General features: G+C 38.0%; 1 protein-coding gene across 13 annotated transcripts in view; it reads left to right on the plus strand.

Annotated features, from left to right (window-relative positions):
• Positions 1-3,478: 3,478 nt before the first annotated feature.
• LOC117406378 (sciellin-like) overlaps positions 3,479-23,576 on the plus strand; it is a 29,736-nt gene continuing 9,638 nt past the window's right edge. For 2 of the 13 annotated variants that reach the window (XM_059029792.1, XM_059029798.1), the window contains exons 1-16: positions 3,479-3,635; positions 5,747-5,809; positions 7,516-7,624; positions 8,305-8,367; positions 9,674-9,742; positions 10,833-10,868; positions 11,222-11,245; positions 11,481-11,531; positions 12,022-12,090; positions 12,209-12,268; positions 12,503-12,538; positions 12,877-12,954; positions 14,749-14,832; positions 16,156-16,239; positions 17,137-17,220; positions 18,542-18,625. In XM_059029792.1, the coding sequence (XP_058885775.1) occupies positions 5,770-5,809; positions 7,516-7,624; positions 8,305-8,367; positions 9,674-9,742; positions 10,833-10,868; positions 11,222-11,245; positions 11,481-11,531; positions 12,022-12,090; positions 12,209-12,268; positions 12,503-12,538; positions 12,877-12,954; positions 14,749-14,832; positions 16,156-16,239; positions 17,137-17,220; positions 18,542-18,625 (971 nt within the window). In that variant the 5' untranslated portion in view covers positions 3,479-3,635; positions 5,747-5,769. Of the gene's footprint in view, positions 3,636-3,940; positions 3,982-5,746; positions 5,810-7,515; positions 7,625-8,304; positions 8,368-9,673; positions 9,743-10,832; positions 10,869-11,221; positions 11,246-11,480; positions 11,532-12,021; positions 12,091-12,208; positions 12,269-12,502; positions 12,539-12,876; positions 12,955-14,748; positions 14,833-16,155; positions 16,240-17,136; positions 17,221-18,541; positions 18,626-23,576 lie in introns of all 13 variants that reach the window. The other 11 variants (XM_059029793.1, XM_059029800.1, XM_059029799.1 and 8 more) reach the window with 11 other exon arrangements.

Raw genomic sequence — 23,576 nt, forward strand, 5'->3', positions numbered from 1 at the left:
CCTTTCAGATGTTCATCTCCTGTTAACTGACAGTTCAGAAGCTGGGTTGATTTTTAGCTTGAAGAAAGTTTGAGTGCCACCTCCTGGTGCTGCAGAGAAATAAAAGAAACTGCTGTTTGAAAGATAAGGGGGCCAGTTTAGTGAGGTTTTTTTGAACTGTTTCTGTGGTAACACAATTTGATTTATTTTAATGACCTAAACAGTTGTGGATATAAATACTGCAGTACTGAAATGTATAAAGCTGCTGGTCACTCAATATTAACTTATTAGTCAACTATTTGTGCAATTTTAAATTCATTGTTATTTAAAGAGATTAAGGTACCAGCTAAAGAGTTAAAGTCAAATTCTTAATAATAATAAAAAAATATGTATGAACATATTCATTTTTAATTGATTAAACATTGCCATCATATTGCACCATAAATATATGTGTTTTTATTATATACTCAAGGACCATTTCTGATCCAGGTTAATCCATGACAAGTGAAACATGAATCAGTATGGCAGTCCACATTCACAGTTCACAATTATGAAAGCCCCAAATTTTCATAGAGCTCTATGTGACTGCTTTTAACCTTACTGGCATTTAGTTTCTTCATTAACAGCTTTTGACTGGGTTAAAAATAAGTACCGTAACTTAAACAAGAAAGGTAACAAGGGAGTTGTTCATCCCAAGGAAAATACTTCAACCTAACAAAACCTTAATGCAATAATGGGGGGAAAAAATACAAAACAAACAGAAATAATAAAGAGTGAAATGGCAGCAGCATCCGTATATGCCTCTGTTAAAATCATTAACAGAAACCACATCATTTTTCATGAAGGTTGCTTTTTTAAAACCATTTCTTTCTAGTCTGATGTAGAACCTCTGTGTTGCAATTGTTCTGTATATCTAGTCTAACAATTTGATTTGAGTTACACTACATGAACCCAGAGAGTATTATTGTTACCCTGCACCACACCCTTCAGTTCAAGACTATTCAGTTGCACAGTTACCATTCCTTACCACTGACACACCTAGTAACTAATGTTAATTGGAACAACAGGTAGTAACTTTATTTTGAAGAATAAAATAGTAATCTTGCCCTAACTAGAGAAATCTGAAGAACTGATATTACAGATAAAATGGAATGTGAAAAAATGTCTTTAGGCTTCAACACTGCTATTGAGGTTATATCTGATGAAAATGTTGCCACTGCCCGCATGCAAAAACCACTGAAAAAGTGTCTCTTGTTTTTCTTGTTTTTCATTACATTGGCAATGAAAAGTGAAAAATGATGGACAGCCTTCTGTTTATGTGCTGTAGGACAGTTGATAACATTACTTACCTGTAAGGGTTTATTTGATCAACCAGTGTTCTATGAGGATAAGCCACAGGTAACATTCATCCAATCCAGATGGGTTCCATGATACTGTAAAATGCGTTGAAAAAACCCAGCTGTAGCTTATCCCGGCGTATAGACTAATCAAATCAGCCCTTTAGTTGTGGATCTGATTGTACAGCCATATAGATAACAGCTAGCGTTTAAGCCATTTCTTGCACAGTCACTTTTTGTTGTTTATTCAATTGATCTAAACGGTATAGGATCTAAATACTCAAATTCGTCCTTTCAATGTTTACAAAAGGGAACTTTGTGAAAACCACCATCTTTAACAGTGTGTGTGAGTTTCTTGAGTGCAGCTGTGTCTTTAAAAGCAAATAAAGTGACAAGTTTAGTCCTGTTTTAATATTTAAACACTGCCAGGATTTAAACCCTGTGTTTAACTCAGTTTCACTTCAGTGCTTCAAAGTTATCTCTCCTTTAAGCCTCAACATTTTAGCTATAAGTGAGAAACAAGCGGCAAGTAAATGTTAGCTTCTTTAAATATGAGTTTTATGTATGATGATACACTCTGCAAGTAGCCTAGTCCACACCATCTTAAAGATAATAATCACAAGTAAACATTTTTGGAATGCATTACATCACAGTATTTGAAATATTTACTGTTTATGTCACTGCTTCCAGAAAATTTTCTCTCAGCTTTTATAAAATTCAGTTTATTAATGTGTGTGAGAGCAAGATAATACATACTTGAACACTATCCTCTACAAGTCTTGGAACCAGGGCTGAAATTCTGCTGGTACTCCATACCAGGACTTATTTTAATGTACTGGGTACCAGGACTTATTTCATCTGCTTTTCATCCAACGCAGATGCATTCCATCCACTCACACAGTCCACTAGTGCAGTATTTCTCAAATGCGCTTTCATTCAGCACAGTTCATGCTGCTTGCATTAGGTGTGTTGTTTTATTCACTGTTTACTCTGTGGTCACTGAACTGTTGTTAAAGTCAACAGGTGACACTCAACGAATTGTTGTTAAACTTACTCACTGTGCTAGAGAGATTCACCAAAAACAACATGGACACTGCCATGGAGACTGTCAATGTGGAGTGTGGGGAGACCAAATTAAACAGTTTATTCGACTCTGAGATGGCAAATTGTTTAAGAAATGGTAAATAGAAGTCCTACCAAATCCCTTTTTTAGGATATCTTGAAACAAAACTCCCCCTCTACAGCAGTTACTGCATAGTGGAATATTTCTTAATACTTATCATTTAAGGTTTAACTTAAGTGTTATATTACAGTTGTGACATATGAGTACCTGCACCTTTTTGTTGAGAATTTCACCCCTGCTTGGAACACATTTGTGCTTCATTTGACCTCAAACAATAGGTTTCTGCAATGTCGACTGCCAGGACAGGTACAACAAAGTCCCACCTAATAGTTCTGCATTACTGGTTTAAAATGAATATGCAAGCATTCTTCATTCAGAACTATATTTAAAGTATAAACATACATACATACATACATACATACATGCATATATAGTAAGGTGAGTGAATTGTTGTTAAAACATATATTAGACATAAACAAAGATCGTGGTTTAATTAAATACAGCTTTATTTATAATTTCAGTATTAAAAAGGGAGCGTACACAATAGTCAAGGATAAAGGTATTTTTCTTTGCGTATAGTACAAACACAGTGTTATTATCCACACTATTTCATGTTCTCATAGCAAACAGAGATGTATATGAACAATGATAAAAAGGCATCATACGGTTAGTTTAAATTCAGAATTTACAGCATGGCAGCAGCAAGGCATTTGTTACTGAGATTCTTGCTAATTTTCTATGGTACTGACATACTTGTAAATTAATTGAATCCTCAGAAAACAGAAGCAGAAGAAAGTCCCAGAGCTACAGAATAACCTGTGGAATAAAACACCTGGGTGAGTGGACTGAACATCAAAAAACACGTTTACAGTGACACAGCAGGGGTCTTGAAACTTAATTAAATGCTGAACTTGACTTTTGGTGCAGTTAAAGATGTGAAGAATGCAGTAGCTTTCTTCCAATGACTGGGTGTCTGTGGAATGAGGGAAAACAACCTTACAGGTTTCAGATGTTGTTAGCTTGCTATTCAGTTTCAGAGCACACCCTCTGCTGCACCTTGTATCTCCTCCCAAAGTGAGTCAGGTGCTTTAGAAGGAACCTAAAAACAGGTGGATAGAGAGCAGGTTAATGTTCCACCAGCCCACACTCTGGCCTTCTACCACAAGCTCATCAGCTGTTCGACAGACAACACACAGGTAAGCGTTGGCAATTTACTCCTTATAATTGTGGTTTTACAGAATGTGTTCTGCACCAGGTTAAGTTAAAATAGAGACAATTTGGTCATATAGTTGGCCAGGGCATGTATTTATACTATGTCTTCTTTTTGTATGTGTTTTATCCACTGGTGAAATATGGTTTAAAGCTTAATAATGTATTATTATTATTATTATTATTATTATTATTATTATTACTATTATTATTGCTAAAAATTTAAAAGCAGAAAACCACCAAATTGTTTCTTCATTGAGCAGTGAAAGCATTTTTTTATTTTTTTTACTAGTTTTGGTCAGCTGAAGGCAATTAAACACTGCATCTGCTGTGGTATGTGATGTTTAACCTGGTGGTTTGTTAACAACTGAGGTGTATATCTGAGCGCTGGTTTATTACAACATGTTTATTTTTGTAGAAAAGTCTGAGTTTATAACTTGCTCTAACTGCTTTAATGTGAATATTTTATTAATAATTATGATACCTTTACACAGAGAACCACAGACATGTAACAGCTTCCCACCCTGAATCTTGACAAACCGGTTACAGTAACAATAACCTTTTCTGTCTATTGCTGAGCTAATGGGAATGCTCAAAATAGTCTGTTAAAAAAAACACATCCAGTGAAGAACAACCCCACATTACTGCTATTACATTAATTTTTGCATAGCACACAGTGGCATATCTGGCCAAATACTAACTATGGCATGTTTGGTAAGGTTTTAATTAAGCTCACTGTTCCAACATGTAATGACAACCTGTAATTTTAGCAAAATATCAGGAAAGTCAATTTGAATCTGTGCAGAACAAATCCAGTGCCATAATTCTTACTGTATATAGCGACCGAGAGACAGTATTCTTCTATGGAATGTCTTAGGTATTCTCTTTCACAGCACATAGATATGTGTCCTACAGATATTACTTTTAGTGACTATTTTACAGACATCCTCCTTGGCCATGCTGTCCTAAAAAAAACAGGGTCACCACAGTGTTGCTTGTAATAAAATCCTAGACAATGAAATTCTCTACTTATTAAAATTAAAAATTACCCAGAAACATTACCCAGAAAACAGATCTTCAGAATACCCAAAGTTATTGTAAGTTTATGTCTAGTTAACATAAAACATAACTCCTTTATTTTTTACAGAGCTGTTTAATGGCATAAAAAGGTGTTTGTCATTTAGGTATCAATGTACAGTATGGTTCAAAATACAAAAGATTATATTCTTAAGGATATGTCATAAAGGGAGTGCCTGGCTTTCAGCAGACATTTGAACTATAATCTTCAAAGTAAAGTTAATATATTCAATTTATATGTAGCACAATAAAAAGAGCGGCAGTGAAGATGTAAGGAAGATTTATGTTTTCACTTTGTATGTGGTATCAGAGGGGCCTGGTATAGTATTGGAATGGATTATACTGTAGTAGAAGTTGTTTTAAAAAAGAAAATTAAATATGAAATTTCCAAAGTAACTGAAACAAACATTAAAAGAAAGTTACTGGCTTTCAGTATAAGTTAAATGGTTAAGAAAGGTGTGGAAGTTATTGTAGGAATGAAGCCTGGCAACATAGCAAGCAGCCACCACAGGCAGTAAAACCACAGGGTGTGCTAATTCACCCTGTGAGGTGCCAAGAACAGCTGTGGGTGACGGCTGTTCATTGAAAAGGCTGTTGCTTCATTTGTCAGTGATAAGACTTGCAATAAAGGAAAAACACTCCTCTTTGAGCAATACAAAGACACAAGTTATTTCAGGCATTTTAAACTTGGGTACATTCCAGATGCAATGAAAGGTACTGTATACAGATATGATTCATAATCAATTGGGTGGTGAAAAACACAGAGGTCTACTCAATTAACAGCAGTCACGTTGAAAACCTCCTTCAGTTAAATAGCTGTGTATGACATAGATGGTGTAGATATTCAAAATTTTGTAATGTCTGCACTCATGTGACTATAAACAAGTTTGTTTATAGCATTATTATTTTAAATGAAACATGTAATCTCCTAATAATAAAGCACATTGGGAATTAGGGCACTATGAGTGCTGCTTTTATGAAAACAAATGCTCATCAACCTTCATTTTCACTCCTTTTTCAGATTGACTTGACTTAGCCATCACAATGTCAACTTCATATGTGAAGAAATATGGTACCAAAGCAGGTAATACTAAATATTACATATTCTAAGACATTTCTTCTTGCCTTCTTTTTTTATAGTGTTTTATTCCATTTTTTTGTATTCTTTGTTGGCATCACAATTGACTGATGTACAGAAATAGTTTTATTGCAGGTTTGTTCATGCAAATTACATTATTAAATTGGAATACAACGTTTGTCTATATCATTTACACTTATAATGTCTTTTTATGGCTGGTGTGAATTAGTGAAGATTTGTTTTTCGTCATTAATTGAAGTGCTGTTTGGGTGAAGCTGGAAATGCAGGCTCGGCTTCAGCGTGTGGAAAGATTCAGAAGGAGACAAAACCTTTGTTGTATTTTATTTTTTACGTTTTCAAACTTTTTTAGGGGTATTACTAAATAAATAAAATTTTAAAAAAACAGCTTATATACCTGTCTTTCTCAAAACAAGCCTGGCAACAAGCTTGTGCATCTCAAACTTCCTGAATGCAGACGAGCTGAGGATGCTGGGAAAGAAATAGCAGAGCTCCGTAGTTTACAGAGTACAGTTTATAGAACGTCGAATTTGAGATGCAAGCTCCATAGAGCCTTTTTTATCAGCATTGCCAAAAGATTGAAATGTTTGTACAAGCTCCAAAGGGCTTGTTTGAGGCTGTTCGGATTCCAAACTAACATGTTCCCAGCTCTACTTTACTAACTCTATTTATCAGTGTCTATTTTGTGTATACAAGACACCTCACACCATATTCAAAACACCCTTCCTTTAAGCTTGAGGGCAGTTTCCTTCTTTCCTTGCCTTCTCTGTGAAGTTGAGCAATCTGACACCTGACTTCTTACCAGTGTGGTGGCAACTTATATGCCATCGAAGCACAACGCTACTGCCAAGTCAGATTTACAATATATATATATATATATATATATATATATATATATATATATATATATACTGTATATATATATATATATATATATATATACAGTGAATATATATATATATATATACTGTATATATATATATATATATATATATATATATATATATATATATATATATATATATATATAGATAGATAGATAGATAGATAGATAGATAGATAGATAGATAGATAACTAGCATCCCAGGTTATTTCAACACATTATTTGGACAGTTTGGATATGTTTTACACAGTTGTTGTTAGTTTTGCTATTTGGTACTTTTTAAACTAGCAGCACCACAATTAAAATGTATTGTAGACTTAATTAGAACTGATGAATTTATATTTGTCATTGCCATGTTTTGAGATGCCTTCTTAGAAATGCACTATTATGTTAAGAATGATAGTAAAGAGATGTTCACAGGCCTAGTTACATTGCAGTTACAGGCACTCCAGACAGTTATTTCTGATCAGAAGATGTTCTGGGATAGGGTTAGTGTTTGCAGGTTTTATGATTAGACGTAATGTAATGGACAGAGTATAGTTTGGTTTAAGTTAGGTCATAATGTCAGAATTCGCTGTTTTGGAAGGTGTGGTGGTAAAAAAGTATTTATTTAATGTTTGGCCAATTTTGTGCAAATAATTTGCTGGAAATTTCAGAAGATATTCCATTGTTACTGGCAAATGTGCAGAACTATGTCATTAAATACCATTCTGATATTTAGGTACCAATATTATGACAGTTCTACTTATCATTTTAGTTAGACAGAAAAAAAGCATATTTCATATAAAAACTGTGAATTGAATTGTTACAGAAACAACCTCAACACCTGGCCGCAGTCAGGTTATTCAGGATAACAAGAAGAGTACCAATCTGCTCCAAGACAACAGCTGGATCAAGAAGAGGCCGGATGAAGATGTTGCGTAAGTACTGAATCCATGAGTTACTATATTTTAGACTATATTTTAGGCAGTAAAACCCAATATATCTGTTTTATGTTATCGTTTTCAGTATAATTACTTGAACGATGTCATTGGTCGTTTTGGTTGAAACCAGAGTATCAAAAAATCTGTATGGGAAGAACAGGAACCTCTGAAAGAGATGTAATTCATAGATAGCTCCTGAAAATGGGATAAACCTGATTTAAAAAATAAATAAATAAATAAAAGTGATTTACATTCCATGAAAAGCATCACCTCATCTTTTGTGATATCATAAAGGTTGGTCTTATCCCATTTGCCATGGTAGATTAATATTATTATGAATTAGTCATTTAGCAGACTCTTTTATCCAAAGTGAGTATGGGGTCAACTATGCATCAATAATTCACTTACAATAGGACCTCAGTTTTACATCTCATCCGAAGGACGGAGCACAAGGATTTGCTCATGGTCACAGAGTCAGTGGCTGCCGGGATTTGAACTGGGAACCTCCTGGTATCAAGGCCTTTATCTTTAACCACTGGACACCAATTAAGGATTAAGTCCTATTTTGCCTTTAACTGGAGGCAGAATCTCCTACTCTTATCCTGGACAGTTTTTACAAACAGATGGAAAAGGTTTGAGAAAGGTGTATCATACAATGTGTTCTTTTTCAATTACAGCAAGGAAGAAAATTTCGGCAAAGCTGTACTTAACCGATACAAATCTGAAGAATCTCTAGACAGGTAGCAAACGTGTTCTGGTTGTTCTAGTATGCGTGTTGTATGAACTGTGTAGTACCTTATTAAACCCTTGAGGATGAAGGAATAATACAATAGACTGAAGTAACACTGAAAATCATCATCACAATTTATACCTTCTACGTGTATGATACATCCTCATGTTGACAATTGAATAGAAAAAAGCATACATATAGATACAGTATATATACACTGCTGTGCAAAAGTCTTAGACATGTTGCATCAACAATTTACTCAACGCCTCCACTAGTGTTTTCTACTATTATAACAACCTTGACTTGCATAAAGAAGGAAAAACATTGAGTGAAATAGCTCGCATCACTTGATTTCCAAGGTGTGGTACCCAAAGCATAATCAGCAAGTACAGAGAAACATCATCTGTAATTGACAAACCCAAACTGTCTAGCAAGAATGAGCAAAACTTAAGTAACAGAAAGAAGACAATCGCTGAATTGACAACAGAACTGGCAGAAGGCACAGGTGTCGTTGTCCATCCATCAACAGTACAAAGGTCACTCTTGAAATCAGGACTTAAAGGATGTGTTGCAGTAAGAATACCTCTGTTAAGAAACAAGACTAAAAGGCTAAAATATGCACAAGAACACAGAAATTGGACTATGGAACAATGGTCAAAGGTGCTTTGGACTGTTGATAGATGGACAACGACATGTAGTTTGGGAAATAAACGTTATAACTTTATCAACCAAGGGTTTAATAAAATAGAAACTGCATGAAATTTTTGATCAATAGTTTAATTGATTACTTTGGGTTGCAAGCATGTTACAAAGCATGATTTGAAACTGATAAAATAGTGCTGGTAGGATTCACTTTTGTGGCATTAGCATTTAAAAGGCCCACTATTATTCTGTTGCTAGTTTGCTTAGTGTGACACTTTAAAGCATGACATTTTGGAGGAGAAGGCTTTGTGAATTTCCACCAACATATATTGTGTTTTGTCAGCCTAAACTAGTGCAAAATAATTACAGCTCTAAAAAATCTGATTATTTACCATTTTCAATTACTAAACAGAAAAACAGAACTGGGAAAATCATTATTGAAATCTGAATGCATGATAGAGAAGCACTTGGTATGTGGTAGCTACCGTTTCTGGGTGATTTATTCTCCTCCATGTTGGGGAAGTTGTGATCATAAAAGTGTTGTAACCTTGAGTTTATGTACCATATTGCTGCTTGCATGTGCTTTTTTTGGTAGAATGGGTGGATGAATACTGTCCCTAAACCTGTTCAAGTTTTGGTGTTGTACTTGTGCTCACTGCATTATGTTTAAACAGCAATGCAAACAGAAAAACCAGCTCTGAAATCAAGAATCCATTCCCAAATCAGGATACATTAACCAAAAGGTAAATCAATTATTTTTTCAAAATGGTTTCTTTTTTTTATAAATATCTTTTGTGTATGTCTTTGACCAATACATATATGGAATTGGTCAGGAGGCATTCCGTATTGATGGGGAAATGCAGCATTTTGGTGTTTTTTAATGTTATTTTAATAATATAGATTGTATCATGTAAAATGGTGTCTGGTAACCTTGCTGTCCATCATATGGTGTCTCCACCTGTTCAGTTTCATTGCTCAACTGGCTGTTCCAGAACAACATTGTGGTTGAGTGACTTTGGGGTCTATTCATAAAGGGTTAACACCTGTCGAAATGAGAAAACAGGAGTACATGATCAGATTTCGTCCATAGCCGCCTATTTAATGGCAGTTGCTATTCACAAATTGTTACAGATTTGTTTTTATTAAAACTGTGTTTGTATAAAAGTTGACACCCCCGTGATTAACGCTGCCTAATATTTTTTTTAAGTAATGCTGTATCTGTGTAAGCTGAAATAATAATTGGAATAATAGATTTACAAGTGTTTTTGATTTAATTGCATATGTCCTGCAAAGCAAAGGAACATTAACAATTATTAAGGTAATTTAAATAACCTGAACATGATCACATCCTACAGTATATAAATCACGTATCATACAGGCACGCTGTTAATAACACGATGGGTGCTGCTGTCGGTAGATTCCATTTGTTTATGTTCCCAACAGCTAACTACGGAACTGAGTGAATGTTTATAGAGCTGATTATGTCATCAAAAGGAGATGGATTTCAGTCGTGAACGAATATATATATACCCATTCATAAATTGCTTAGCGACAGTTGCCGGTCTGTACAGATCATTTTATGAATATCAATATGGACGACTTTCATTAGTTTTAAACGAAATTCAATTACCTAGGACAGTTGGCAAGTACAGTACTTTTATGAATAGACCCTTTTATAACCACTCTGGGTGGTTGGGTTAGCAGACACCTAACAATACTGTTTACCATTTGTATTCTTCAGTATGTGGATTGAAAGTTAGTGAAAATAAAACAGCAGTAGGGTAAAAGTTGGGGTAATAAATGTTTTATTTCCTCACTTTTCTGTACCTGAAGACACAGCACCAGTGAAGCTCAGCTAAATAAAATCAAGTAAGAATTTTTTTCAGCATTTCTTTGCTTTTTTTTCTTGTCTTAAAAATCTTGAACTGTACCTTGTACCAAATTGAAATCTGAGTGAGGTTTACCATGCCTCCGGACATTGCTAACAAGAGTAAAACAAAGAGCTCACTTTCTGACCAAAAACAAATAAATACATTATTCAGATGCTGTACAGTAGCAATGTTACAAGTGAACTCCTCAATAACCTCCTCAGTATCTAACCTGCTAAGGAAGACACTGTAGTATGAAATGTCAATGTTGTTCAAGATATATACAAAATACTATGAATCAAGCTGAACAATTTTGTTTGTCCATAAAATAAAGTCATTTAATCTATTTTACAGGGATGCTGATGACAAATACAAACGGTAAGGAATCCATACCATCAAAAACACATCCTTGGACCTAAACAATGTATGTTATATATATATGTGTGTGTGTGTGTGTGTGTGTGTGTGTGTGTGTGTGTGTGTTAAAAATGGAACACCATCACTTAATTTCCAAATATACAAGAAACCCATTATCAATGTGTGCAGTTTAAAAGGCCAACCATTATTTGCTATGCCAACTGTTTACTACATTATAATTGATCAACCAATACAGGCAGTCATGGACAACTAGTGATGGCAAGTCTTCTACTTCAGTGACTAAAAGGTAGGGGTCCCATTGTTTTTTTTTTATTGTGTGTTATATACATTATGATTTACAGTACTCCCCCTTTATAAAGCTGTAGTTGGGAGCCATAGTCACGAGTCTGTGCTATTTGTGTTCGAGATTGAAAGTGATAGTGGAATAGCACTATGGGACAAATGGGAGCCACAACCATTCCGCATTCAAACTTATTCTGTGATATAAAGGGTCACCTTAGGAAAAGAGGGAGCAGATTGTATATTTATTTAGAAGTTATTTAGAAGTTGTAGCCCAAGTAATGTAACTGCAACCCTAGTAGAGGTATATAATCAAACAAATACATTTATACAGAGTGATTTAGAAGCTCTTGTCCAGTGGATTTTGGATCACCCTGTTTGTATTAAGTATAATCATCACTGAATTTAGACATTATTGGTATCTGGTAATGATTTATTTAAATAATTATAATTTACTGTAAGGTCAGTAAACATAGCTATATTTTTGTTCTCATTAGTGTTACTTCCACAAGCACTCCAGATGGCAAGACTACTACTGTCACAACACAACAGAAGCCACCAACTAAGTAAGCAGCTTCTTTTTCTAAGGAGTAAACGTTACACAAATATGATTTGTAGATATAAACAGTCTACTTCTGGTGGGACCACTCAGATTCCACAATACTGAATGTTCCATTGTTTTAGGACTTGGGGTTCCTCTCTAAAAGATGATCCATATGGGACTCGTTCTGCCACCACAAATAAGTAAGGATTATTATTATAATTATTATCAATAACATTATCATTATTATTAGTAGTGGTAGTAGTTGTAGTCGAACTACTATCTGTAGTAGTGGTGGCTGTGGTATATGAATGCATGGCAGCAGGACAATTCAATTCAAAGTATTTACTCCATTGGTAATTAAGATATGTAAACTCGTAAACTGTTCTTTACTGAATGTACTTCATAAATTAATGATATGCTAAAAATATTTTCAGATCGGAAACAACCGAAGTCAAAAGATTTTCAACTAGGTATTAATTTCATTCACATAATATAAAAAAGTATATACAATTGCACACTTTGTTTATTTGTGAAACTTTATTCAACTGAAATTAATTGATTTGTGTGTCATCTCTATATTGGATTAGTGTCCTGTCAGAGAAGCCACAGCTACAGCAGTGAAAAAGTTTAAATATTGGTTAATTGCTAAATACTGTACATATATTGCTTTACTAAAATCTGGAATAACATTTACAGCCATATAATAAAATGAATACTGTAGTTACTTCAGCCTACAGTTGCTGTTTTTAGTATGTATGTATTTTTTGTGTATTAAAGTATTAAGTATACCTTTTTGTACCGCTTGAAGCCAATCAGATGTTCAATCCACTGATAAAAAAGCAGATTTGAAAGACCCATCATCAACAACATTGAAAACCATTGATGGGTAAGGCAGTCTGGTAATCCCTATGAATGGATTAATTATATTTACAAACAATTTCTGTGTTTCTTCTGCATGTTGAATATAGCTGAGACATTTAAAGAGAAGGATGACTGGGAAGTAGTCAGTGGAATTGCCTGACAGACTTAGTGTTGTCTAAAATTGATTTTGGTGTGTTTATTAAGACATACAGTAAATATATGTTATTGTGTTGTGTAATTAGGCATACCATGGCAGTTACTGCATACCCTTCTATGAGTAAATTAGCCTTATTTGGCTGTTTATGTCTGCAAAAAAATAAATAATAATACTTAAATATATAATAATACAAAGACTTAATGCAATTAGATGCCTTGAAATTCAATCAACAAGAATGAGAAATGAATAGAATGAAAGCAAAGGAAATCCAGCAGCTGCAATGGCCAGCACAGACTAAGTTGAAATCTGATCAAACACAACTGGAATTTTAGAGGATGCAGAAATATACTTGTGTGAAATATACAGCTGCAAGATTTATGTACAGGTGGGGGGTATCTCAAGATCTGCAAAAGTAGACTGTGTACAGTGCCTTGCGAAAGTATTCGGCCCCCTTGAACTTTGCGACCTTTTGCCACATTTCAGGCTTCAAACATAAAGATATGAAACTGTAATTTTTTGTGAAGAATCAACAACAAGTGGGACACAATCATGAAGTGGAACGAAATTTATTGGATATTTCAAACTTTTTTAACAAATAAAAAACTGAAAAATTGGGCGTGCAAAATTATTCAGCCCCTTTACTTTCAGTGCAGCAAACTCTCTCCAGAAGTTCAGTGAGGATCTCTGAATGATCCAATGTTGACCTAAATGACTAATGATGATAAATAGAATCCACCTGTGTGTAATCAAGTCTCCATATAAATGCACCTGCACTGTGATAGTCAGTTAAATTCCCAAATCTGGTTTACAGGATATCTGTTTATACAGTTAGTTACCCGTTAAACAAAAAAGTACGTACAATGTGTACAAGACATATTCTCAATGATGAAATGATGCCGTCTATTCTTGATTTTAAATGCTTGGCAGATATTTCAGCAACAGTTTCCATCAATCTTGACTATCAGAAAAGAAAATAGATTTCCAGTATACATTTTATTTAATACTGTATATTATGGTGTAAACTGTGGGTCATATAGTGCATTCAAAGATATACTCTTTTCAAAAAACAAACAAGTTTTGTCAGTCTGTAAATTGGGCTTGTCAATACAATTACCCATATGAAAAAGAAATATACTATATATATATATATATATATATATATATAGTGAATGTATTTCATTATTCAGATACAGTTTTTTGGATATGCATATAATAGGTATTCTGTCTATATAATTAACTAATAATTCATTTTTTAGGAACTGGCCTAAATAAATATATTGGTTCTAGAGATGTATCTATTGAATAATATGCCAATACAGTTCTTGTAGTAAATGTAAAAACAGTTTGTGTAAGTGAACATCAATTGAGTCTTAGGTTTTCTTTAATTGCTCATCTTTTTATGCATAATCAACTATTTGAACCACTAATATGTTTCTAAAAGAAACTGGTACCACTTTATTTTAATCAACATTGTGCTATTACTAAACAGTACTCTTAAGTCCTAAGGAGCTACGGTGGAATTAAAATAAAGTCTTACCAACAATAACAAAGTTTTTGTTACACATGTAGTTGAATAGTGACAACAATGTTACTACACAACCACATGTGTAATTACACTGCAATTAATTCAGTTGAATCTTTTAACCCCTTTTCTATTTTAAGAACCCCACTTGTTCCTTCATCTACTAAAACCACCAAGACTGCTGTGACTAATATAGCAACCAGCCAGGAGAGCATTAAAGACGGGTAAGGGTTGTGTGCCCATGGTGAATAACATGGTGGTGGGGAATGATGACAATGTGTGAGAATGCTTCAGTTCTGTCACTCCCATTCGCTCAGTTACAGCATGTACTTTTATTTCTTTATCCCACTGAGGACGGTAAACAGACAAGACTGCAGACCACATATTCTGTCACCATATACTGTATATACAGTATGAATATGATTTTCATTGGTCAGCAAAATATAACAAACACTATTTGACAGCAGGCATCAATGTAATTGAAAACAAGTTGCATGTGCTTTTGAATATGATAGTCTTCATTAATAAATATAGTTCTAGCATTGAATTACCAATTTGTATTAAATGCTACAGAGGTATTTATTGATTTATTTATTCATTGATTTATTTACAGGAGCTTTGTTTTTTTTAATTCACTTGCATTCATTCAAAACCAACAACAGAATGACTGGGTGAATCGCACTGTTCTAGATTAAGCTGCATCGCTAAGCAGAATCTCAGCTGAATTTAATAATACTCAGAAGTTAGCTGATTGATGTAAGATTAAATATTCTCTCTCTATATATATATTAACAAAAACATTGTACACACAATGCATAGCTATTTTTAAAATATGCAGCTGAAATGCATAACAGGAACTGGCATAAATAAATATATTGGTCCTGGAGATGTATCTATTGAATAACATGCCAATACAATACCATGGATAGCATTTGTAATTTAACCAGGTCCCAGTATCCATAGGCTATGAGCATGTACCCCTTTCCACAGCTGTACTGTAATGATATTGAACTACAGCCAGTAACATCCATAAATGCTTTTTTTTTTAATCTAGCTTCCTGCTTATGCTTTGCTATGTTTTTATGAATATTTATAGTTAGAGGTTCAAATAACTGACTGGCTTCATAAAGTTGAATTCTCACTGTTATAAATGCACCGCTATTGCTGTTTTGATTATTAATGAAGTTCTCTTCGGTTCTTGTCACATCATGAGTAAATGTAAAAACAGTTTGTGTAAGTGAACATCAATTGAGTCTTAGGTTTTCTTTAATTGTTCATCTTTTTATGCATAATCAACTATTTGAACCACTAATATGTTTCTAAAAGAAACTGGTACCACTTTATTTTAATCAACATTGTGCTATTACTAAACAGTACTCTTAAGTCCTAAGGAGCTACGGTGGAATTAAAATAAAGTCTTACCAACAATAACAAAGTTTTTGTTACACATGTAGTTGAATAGTGACAACAATGTTACTACACAACCACATGTGTAATTACACTGCAATTAATTCAATTTAATCTTTTAACCCCTTTTCTGTTTTAAGAACCCCACTTGTTTCTTCATCTACTAAAACCACCAAGACTGCTGTGACTAATATAGCAACCAGCCAGGAGAGCATTAAAGACGGGTAAGGGTTGTGTGCCCATGGTGAATAACATGGTGGTGGGGAATGATGACAATGTGTGAGAATGCTTCAGTTCTGTCACTCCCATTCGCTCAGTTACAGCATGTACTTTTATTTCTTTATCCCACTGAGGACGGTAAACAGACAAGACTGCAGACCACATATTCTGTCACCATATACTGTATATACAGTATGAATACGATTTTCAGTTGAGCATTTGGTCAGCAAAATATAGCAGAAACACTATTTGATAGCAGGCATCGATGTTATTGAAGATAAGTTGATATAGAATTAGTCTGTAAATTGGGCTTGTCAATACAATTACCCATATGAAAAAGAAATATATTATATATATATATATATATATATATATATATATATATATATATATATATATATATATAGTGAATGTATTTCATTATTCAGATACAGTTTTTTGGATATGCATATAATAGGTATTCTGTCTATATAATTAACTAATAATTCATTTTTTAGGAACTGGCCTAAATAAATATATTGGTTCTAGAGATGTATCTATTGAATAATATGCCAATACAGTTCTTGTAGTAAATGTAAAAACAGTTTGTGTAAGTGAACATCAATTGAGTCTTAGGTTTTCTTTAATTGCTCATCTTTTTATGCATAATCAACTATTTGAACCACTAATATGTTTCTAAAAGAAACTGGTACCACTTTATTTTAATCAACATTGTGCTATTACTAAACAGTACTCTTAAGTCCTAAGAGCTACGGTGGAATTAAAATAAAGTCTTACCAACAATAACAAAGTTTTTGTTACACATGTAGTTGAATAGTGACAACAATGTTACTACACAACCACATGTGTAATTACACTGCAATTAATTCAGTTGAATCTTTTAACCCCTTTTCTATTTTAAGAACCCCACTTGTTCCTTCATCTACTAAAACCACCAAGACTGCTGTGACTAATATAGCAACCAACCAGGAGAGCATTAAAGACGGGTAAGGGTTGTGTGCCCATGGTGAATAACATGGTGGTGGGGAATGATGACAATGTGTGAGAATGCTTCAGTTCTGTCACTCCCATTCGCTCAGTTACAGCATGTACTTTTATTTCTTTATCCCACTGAGGACGGTAAACAGACAAGACTGCAGACCACATATTCTGTCACCATATACTGTATATACAGTATGAATATGATTTTCATTGGTCAGCAAAATATAACAAACACTATTTGACAGCAGGCATCAATGTAATTGAAAACAAGTTGCATGTGCTTTTGAATATGATAGTCTTCATTAATAAATATAGTTCTAGCATTGAATTACCAATTTGTATTAAATGCTACAGAGGTATTTATTGATTTATTTATTCATTGATTTATTTACAGGAGCTTTGTTTTTTTTAATTCACTTGCATTCATTCAAAACCAACAACAGAATGACTGGGTGAATCGCACTGTTCTAGATTAAGCTGCATCGCTAAGCAGAATCTCAGCTGAATTTAATAATACTCAGAAGTTAGCTGATTGATGTAAGATTAAATATTCTCTCTCTATATATATATTAACAAAAACATTGTACACACAATGCATAGCTATTTTTAAAATATGCAGCTGAAATGCATAACAGGAACTGGCATAAATAAATATATTGGTCCTGGAGATGTATCTATTGAATAACATGCCAATACAATACCATGGATAGCATTTGTAATTTAACCAGGTCCCAGTATCCATAGGCTATGAGCATGTACCCCTTTCCACAGATGTACTGTAATGATATTGAACTACAGCCAATAACATCCATAAATGCTTTTTTTTAAATCTAGCTTCCTGCTTATGCTTTGCTATGTTTTTATGAATATTTATAGTTAGAGGTTCAAATAACTGACTGGCTTCATAAAGTTGAATTCTCACTGTTATAAATGCACCGCTATTGCTGTTTTGATTATTAATGAAGTTCTCTTCGGTTCTTGTCACATCATGAGTAAATGTAAAAACAGTTTGTGTAAGTGAACATCAATTGAGTCTTAGGTTTTCTTTAATTGTTCATCTTTTTATGCATAATCAACTATTTGAACCACTAATATGTTTCTAAAAGAAACTGGTACCACTTTATTTTAATCAACATTGTGCTATTACTACACAGTACTCTTAAGTCCTAAGAGCTACGGTGGAATTAAAATAAAGTCTTACCAACAATAACAAAGTTTTTGTTACACATGTAGTTGAATAGTGACAACAATGTTACTACACAACCACATGTGTAATTACACTGCAATTAATTCAGTTGAATCTTTTAACCCCTTTTCTGTTTTAAGAACCCCACTTGTTTCTTCATCTACTAAAACCACCAAGACTGCTGTGACTAATATAGCAACCAGCCAGGAGAGCATTAAAGACGGGTAAGGGTTGTGTGCCCATGGTGAATAACATGGTGGTGGGGAATGATGACAATGTGTGAGAATGCTTCAGTTCTGTCACTCCCATTCGCTCAGTTACAGCATGTACTTTTATTTCTTTATCCCACTGAGGACGGTAAACAGACAAGACTGCAGACCACATATTCTGTCACCATATACTGTATATACATGTGACAGTCTGGCTCGCAGTGGTGATGTGGATGACGTCACGGACCAGGAAGTAACTCAAACCAAACAGTGGATGGGCGGTTGACGCTGAGTGTTAGTGCACTCAGCGTATTTAATAAACAAAACAAAAGATTAAACAAATTAACACAACACAAAACAAAAGGGCACAAGGGCCAAACGAATGAACAAACAAACAAGTAAGTGATGTGCTGGGAAATCCAGCACGTCTTAGCAATTGTTTTGTTAATGTTGCTTTTTCTCTCTCCGCTCTCCCGTACTCTCCTCTACACTCTCAACCCCGAGTGCAGAGTGCTGCTGGTTTATATACTCTGGCCGAGGGATTAACTAGTTGGTAATTATCTTATTATCCCCCGGCCAGAGTCTGCACGCGTTTGGTAAGGATGCATGACTGTCAGCTATTTAAGTAATCAGTAGCTGATCAGCCATGCATCCTCACGGGGTTTTTAAATATAATAACAAAAGACGCGGCGCTTTTACCCGCGCCGCAAACAAAAATACAAATAATAATAAATAGGGGCGGGACACTCCGCCACACATGCCCCCCCTTGTGCGCAGCACACATGGCCTTTTCGGCCACCTCCCCCCTTAGTCCCCAAAGTCCCGGTCAGCAGTCCCAGCGCAGGAACAGGGGCAGCAACGGGCCAAAGGTGGCGGCCACGGTGGGATGTCCTCCTCCCACCCAAACAGCCGTAGTGTTCCAATGGCCCGCGCACCGGCCAGCTCCTCTGGCCAAAAAATTTTTGGGGGTGGTCTCCAGACCTGCCCCCCCTTCTTCATGGCCGACAGCTCCCCTTCACGGGGCTCCAGCCACAGTATTTCCTGCCGCGAAAGTGCGGCTGGGGGAGCTGGTCTCCTGACCTCCCCCCCCTTTTCCATGGCTGGCAGTTCCCCTTCGTGGGGCTCTGACCACATGATCTCCGGCCGCGAAAGTGCGGCTGGGGGAGCTGGTCTCCTGACCTCCCCCCCTTTCTTCATGGCCGGCAGCTCCCTCCTGTGGGGCTCCGGCCACAAGAACTCCTGCAGCGAAACTGCTGCTGGGGAAAGTGGTCTCCAGACCTCGTCCCCCTTCTTCGTGGCCGGCAGCTCCCCTTTCTGGGGCTCCGGCCACCGTACTCCCTGTGGAGGTACGGGCAGCAGAGGCAGCTCCTGCTCCTCTGCTCCGGGCGGTGGCGGAAGCAGAGGCAGCTCCAGCTCCTCTGCTCCTGGCGGTGGTGGAGGCAGAGGCAGCTCCAGCTCCTCTGCTCCTGGCGGTGGTGGAGGCAGAGGCAGCTCCAGCTCCTCTGCTCCTGGCGGTGGTGGAGGCAGAGGCAGCTCCAGCTCCTCTGCTCCTGGCGGTGGTGGAACCAGCAGGTATTCACCCTCTGCTGGTGGAGGTGGGAGGGGCCAGCAGTCCTCCCACTGCGGTGGAGGTGGAACCAGCAGGTATTCACCCTCTGCTGGTGGAGGTGGCGGAGGTAGAGGCGATGGGGCTGATGCTGGCCACTCAGAGGGAGGCTGTGGCGGTGCTGGCTCCCTCTGCTGTGGCGGCTGGGCATGTGCGCGCCGTGCTGCCTTCAGCAGCATAGCTAGAGGCTGCTGGGGGACACCAGCATCCTGCCCTTCTCCCCCCCAAAAATTTTCAGGGGGTTGAGCCTGTAACCCCTCCCCTTCTGGCTCTTGGGACGGCACCAGCAGGTATTCACCCTCTGCTGGTGGAGGTGGGACCAGCAGGCATTCTCCCTCTGCTGGCAGCTTGGGTCCTAGGGCTGTGGACGCACCGACTTCCCTCTCTTCGGGCTGTGGACGCACCGACTCCTCCCTTTTGGGCTGTGGACGCCCCGACTCCTCCCTGTTGGGCTGTGGACGCCCCGACTCCTCCCTGTTGGGCTGTGGACGCCCCGACTCCTCCCTGTTGGGCTGTGGACGCCCCGACTCCTCCCTGTTGGGCTGTGGACGCACCGACTCCTCCCTTTTGGGCTGTGGACGTTCGGGCTCCCCCCACTCAGGCGTAGGACGTTCGGGCTCCTCCCACTCAGGCGTAGGACGTTCGGGCTCCTCCCACTCAGGCGTAGGACGTTCGGGCTCCTCCCACTCAGGCGTAGGACGTTCGGGCTCCTCCCACTCAGGCGTAGGACGTTCGGGCTCCTCCCACTCAGGCGTAGGACGTTCGGGCTCCTCCCACTCGGGCGTAGGAGGCGAAACCAGCAGGCATTCTCCCTCTGCTGGTGGAGACGGTAGCGATGGCTCCTCTCCCTCTGATGCTGGAGACGGTAGCGATGGCTCCTCTCCCTCTGATGCTGGAGACGGCAGCGATGGCTCCTCTCCCTCTGATGCTGGAGACGGCAGCGATGGCTCCTCTCCCTCTGGCGCTGGAGACGGCAGCGATGGCTCCTCTCCCTCTGGCGCTGGAGACGGCAGCGATGGCTCCTCTCCCTCTGGCGCTGGAGACGGCAGCGATGGCTCCTCTCCCTCTGACGCTGGAGACGGCAGCGATGACTCCTCTCCCTCTGATGCTGGAGATGGCAGCGATGGCTCCTCTCCCTCTGGCGCTGGAGACGGCAGCGATGGCTCCTCTCCCTCTGGCGCTGGAGACGGCAGCGATGGCTCCTCTCCCTCTGGCGCTGGAGACGGCAGCGATGGCTCCTCTCCCTCTGATGCTGGAGACGGCAGCGATGGCTCCTCTCCCTCTGACGCTGGAGACGGCAGCGATGGCTCCTCTCCCTCTGCTGGTGGAGACGGTAGCGATGGCTCCTCTCCCTTTTGTGCTGGAGATGGCAGCAGCAGGGTCTCTCCCATATCCGCAGCCAGGTAGTTGAACACCATGGCTGCGATGTCTGGGAGGGAAGCTGGGTGGTGTTGCTGTTCCCAGGCCTCCCAGCGCTCCCCATCTCTTGCCCACAGGAGGTTGATCACTGCAGGGAGGGCTTCCTCATAATCCCTCCCCGGCTCCACCAGCCAGTCCCAGACTCCCTCAGAGGAGAGTGCATTCGTCCTCTTTGGAGGATGCAGGTCCTCCCTCACTGGACGCTCTGGCTCCTCTTTCTCCTGCCATGGAGGGGGTTGGTCTGGTGCCACGTGCCCAACCTCACCAACCGCGAAGCACCACTCCTCACCCTTCAGGCAGGTGAGGCAGACATCCAGTGTGGCAAGGTAAGGCTGATGTTGCTGCGCCTCCTGCTGCTGTTGTTGCTGCTGCTGCTGCTTTCTCCTCCGGCTACTTTTCCCCATTTTTAATTTGAAAAAAAAACGAACAAACAAAAAAAAAACGCACTTTTCAATCCTGGTCCGGCTGTTGGAGGCGTTGTTTGTCCCACGCAGGACACCATATGTGACAGTCTGGCTCGCAGTGGTGATGTGGATGACGTCACGGACCAGGAAGTAACTCAAACCAAACAGTGGATGGGCGGTTGACGCTGAGTGTTAGTGCACTCAGCGTATTTAATAAACAAAACAAAAGATTAAACAAATTAACACAACACAAAACAAAAGGGCACAAGGGCCAAACGAATGAACAAACAAACAAGTAAGTGATGTGCTGGGAAATCCAGCACGTCTTAGCAATTGTTTTGTTAATGTTGCTTTTTCTCTCTCCGCTCTCCCGTACTCTCCTCTACACTCTCAACCCCGAGTGCAGAGTGCTGCTGGTTTATATACTCTGGCCGAGGGATTAACTAGTTGGTAATTATCTTATTATCCCCCGGCCAGAGTCTGCACGCGTTTGGTAAGGATGCATGACTGTCAGCTATTTAAGTAATCAGTAGCTGATCAGCCATGCATCCTCACGGGGTTTTTAAATATAATAACAAAAGACGCGGCGCTTTTACCCGCGCCGCAAACAAAAATACAAATAATAATAAATAGGGGCGGGACACTCCGCCACAATACAGTATGAATACGATTTTCAGTTGAGCATTTGGTCAGCAAAATATAGCAGAAACACTATTTGATAGCAGGCATCAATGTTATTGAAGATAAGTTGATATAGAATTATATAGAGAATGATAGATGGCAGGGAGTGTATTATAATGCTGTGTTATTCCATCAGGACAATCTGATGGATAAATTTAAAAAAAGAAGAAAAACCTTTGGAAATGTTATTCAGTGATAAGACTGTGGTGTATAAAACAATATTCTATAAGTTATATAAAATTAACCTCTGACTGGACTGGTTAAAGCTAAATCTTTGCTGCAGTGTATGGGTTAAAACTTATAAGCAGTTTGTGTAGATGTCTTTTTAAAATAACTAAGTTTTGTCACCAGCTATACTAACAATAACATTTATTTCAGCTGTAAAAAGAATTGCTCTCTAAGCTATAGTGCGGCAATTAAACACGCACATGCCCGTATTTATACAAGCCCTGATGAACAGATTGCTTCAGTAATTACTGTATTTATTCCACACACTACTTTAATGTTACTAATGACCTGACAGTTCCATTTTGGAATATTCCTGTGTCAGATAATTTGGAAAAGATAAGAGTCCACATCACTGGAAAGAATAGGCCAATGTAAAGACTCTCTTTTTATAACCTAATTTTTCCTGCAGCAGTAGAATCTGGTTATGTTCTCTTTTACCCGAGAGTTTGGAACAGAAAAGCAAGTGCCTCAAAAGGAGAGATTTTCCTCCTCCTCTTATCTCAGTTTAGGCTAAAGCCAGCATTACGTACATACTGGATCTTGGCACTTGCAGGCTGATTTGATATGAAGTCCCTTTCACAGAGCTGTCGAAGCATTTTAGGAACTTTTTGTACTGTTCTGCCCTTGG

The sequence above is a fragment of the Acipenser ruthenus genome, chromosome 9, assembly GCF_902713425.1.
Source record: "Acipenser ruthenus chromosome 9, fAciRut3.2 maternal haplotype, whole genome shotgun sequence".
In the NCBI taxonomy this organism is placed as follows: Eukaryota; Metazoa; Chordata; class Actinopteri; order Acipenseriformes; family Acipenseridae; genus Acipenser; species Acipenser ruthenus.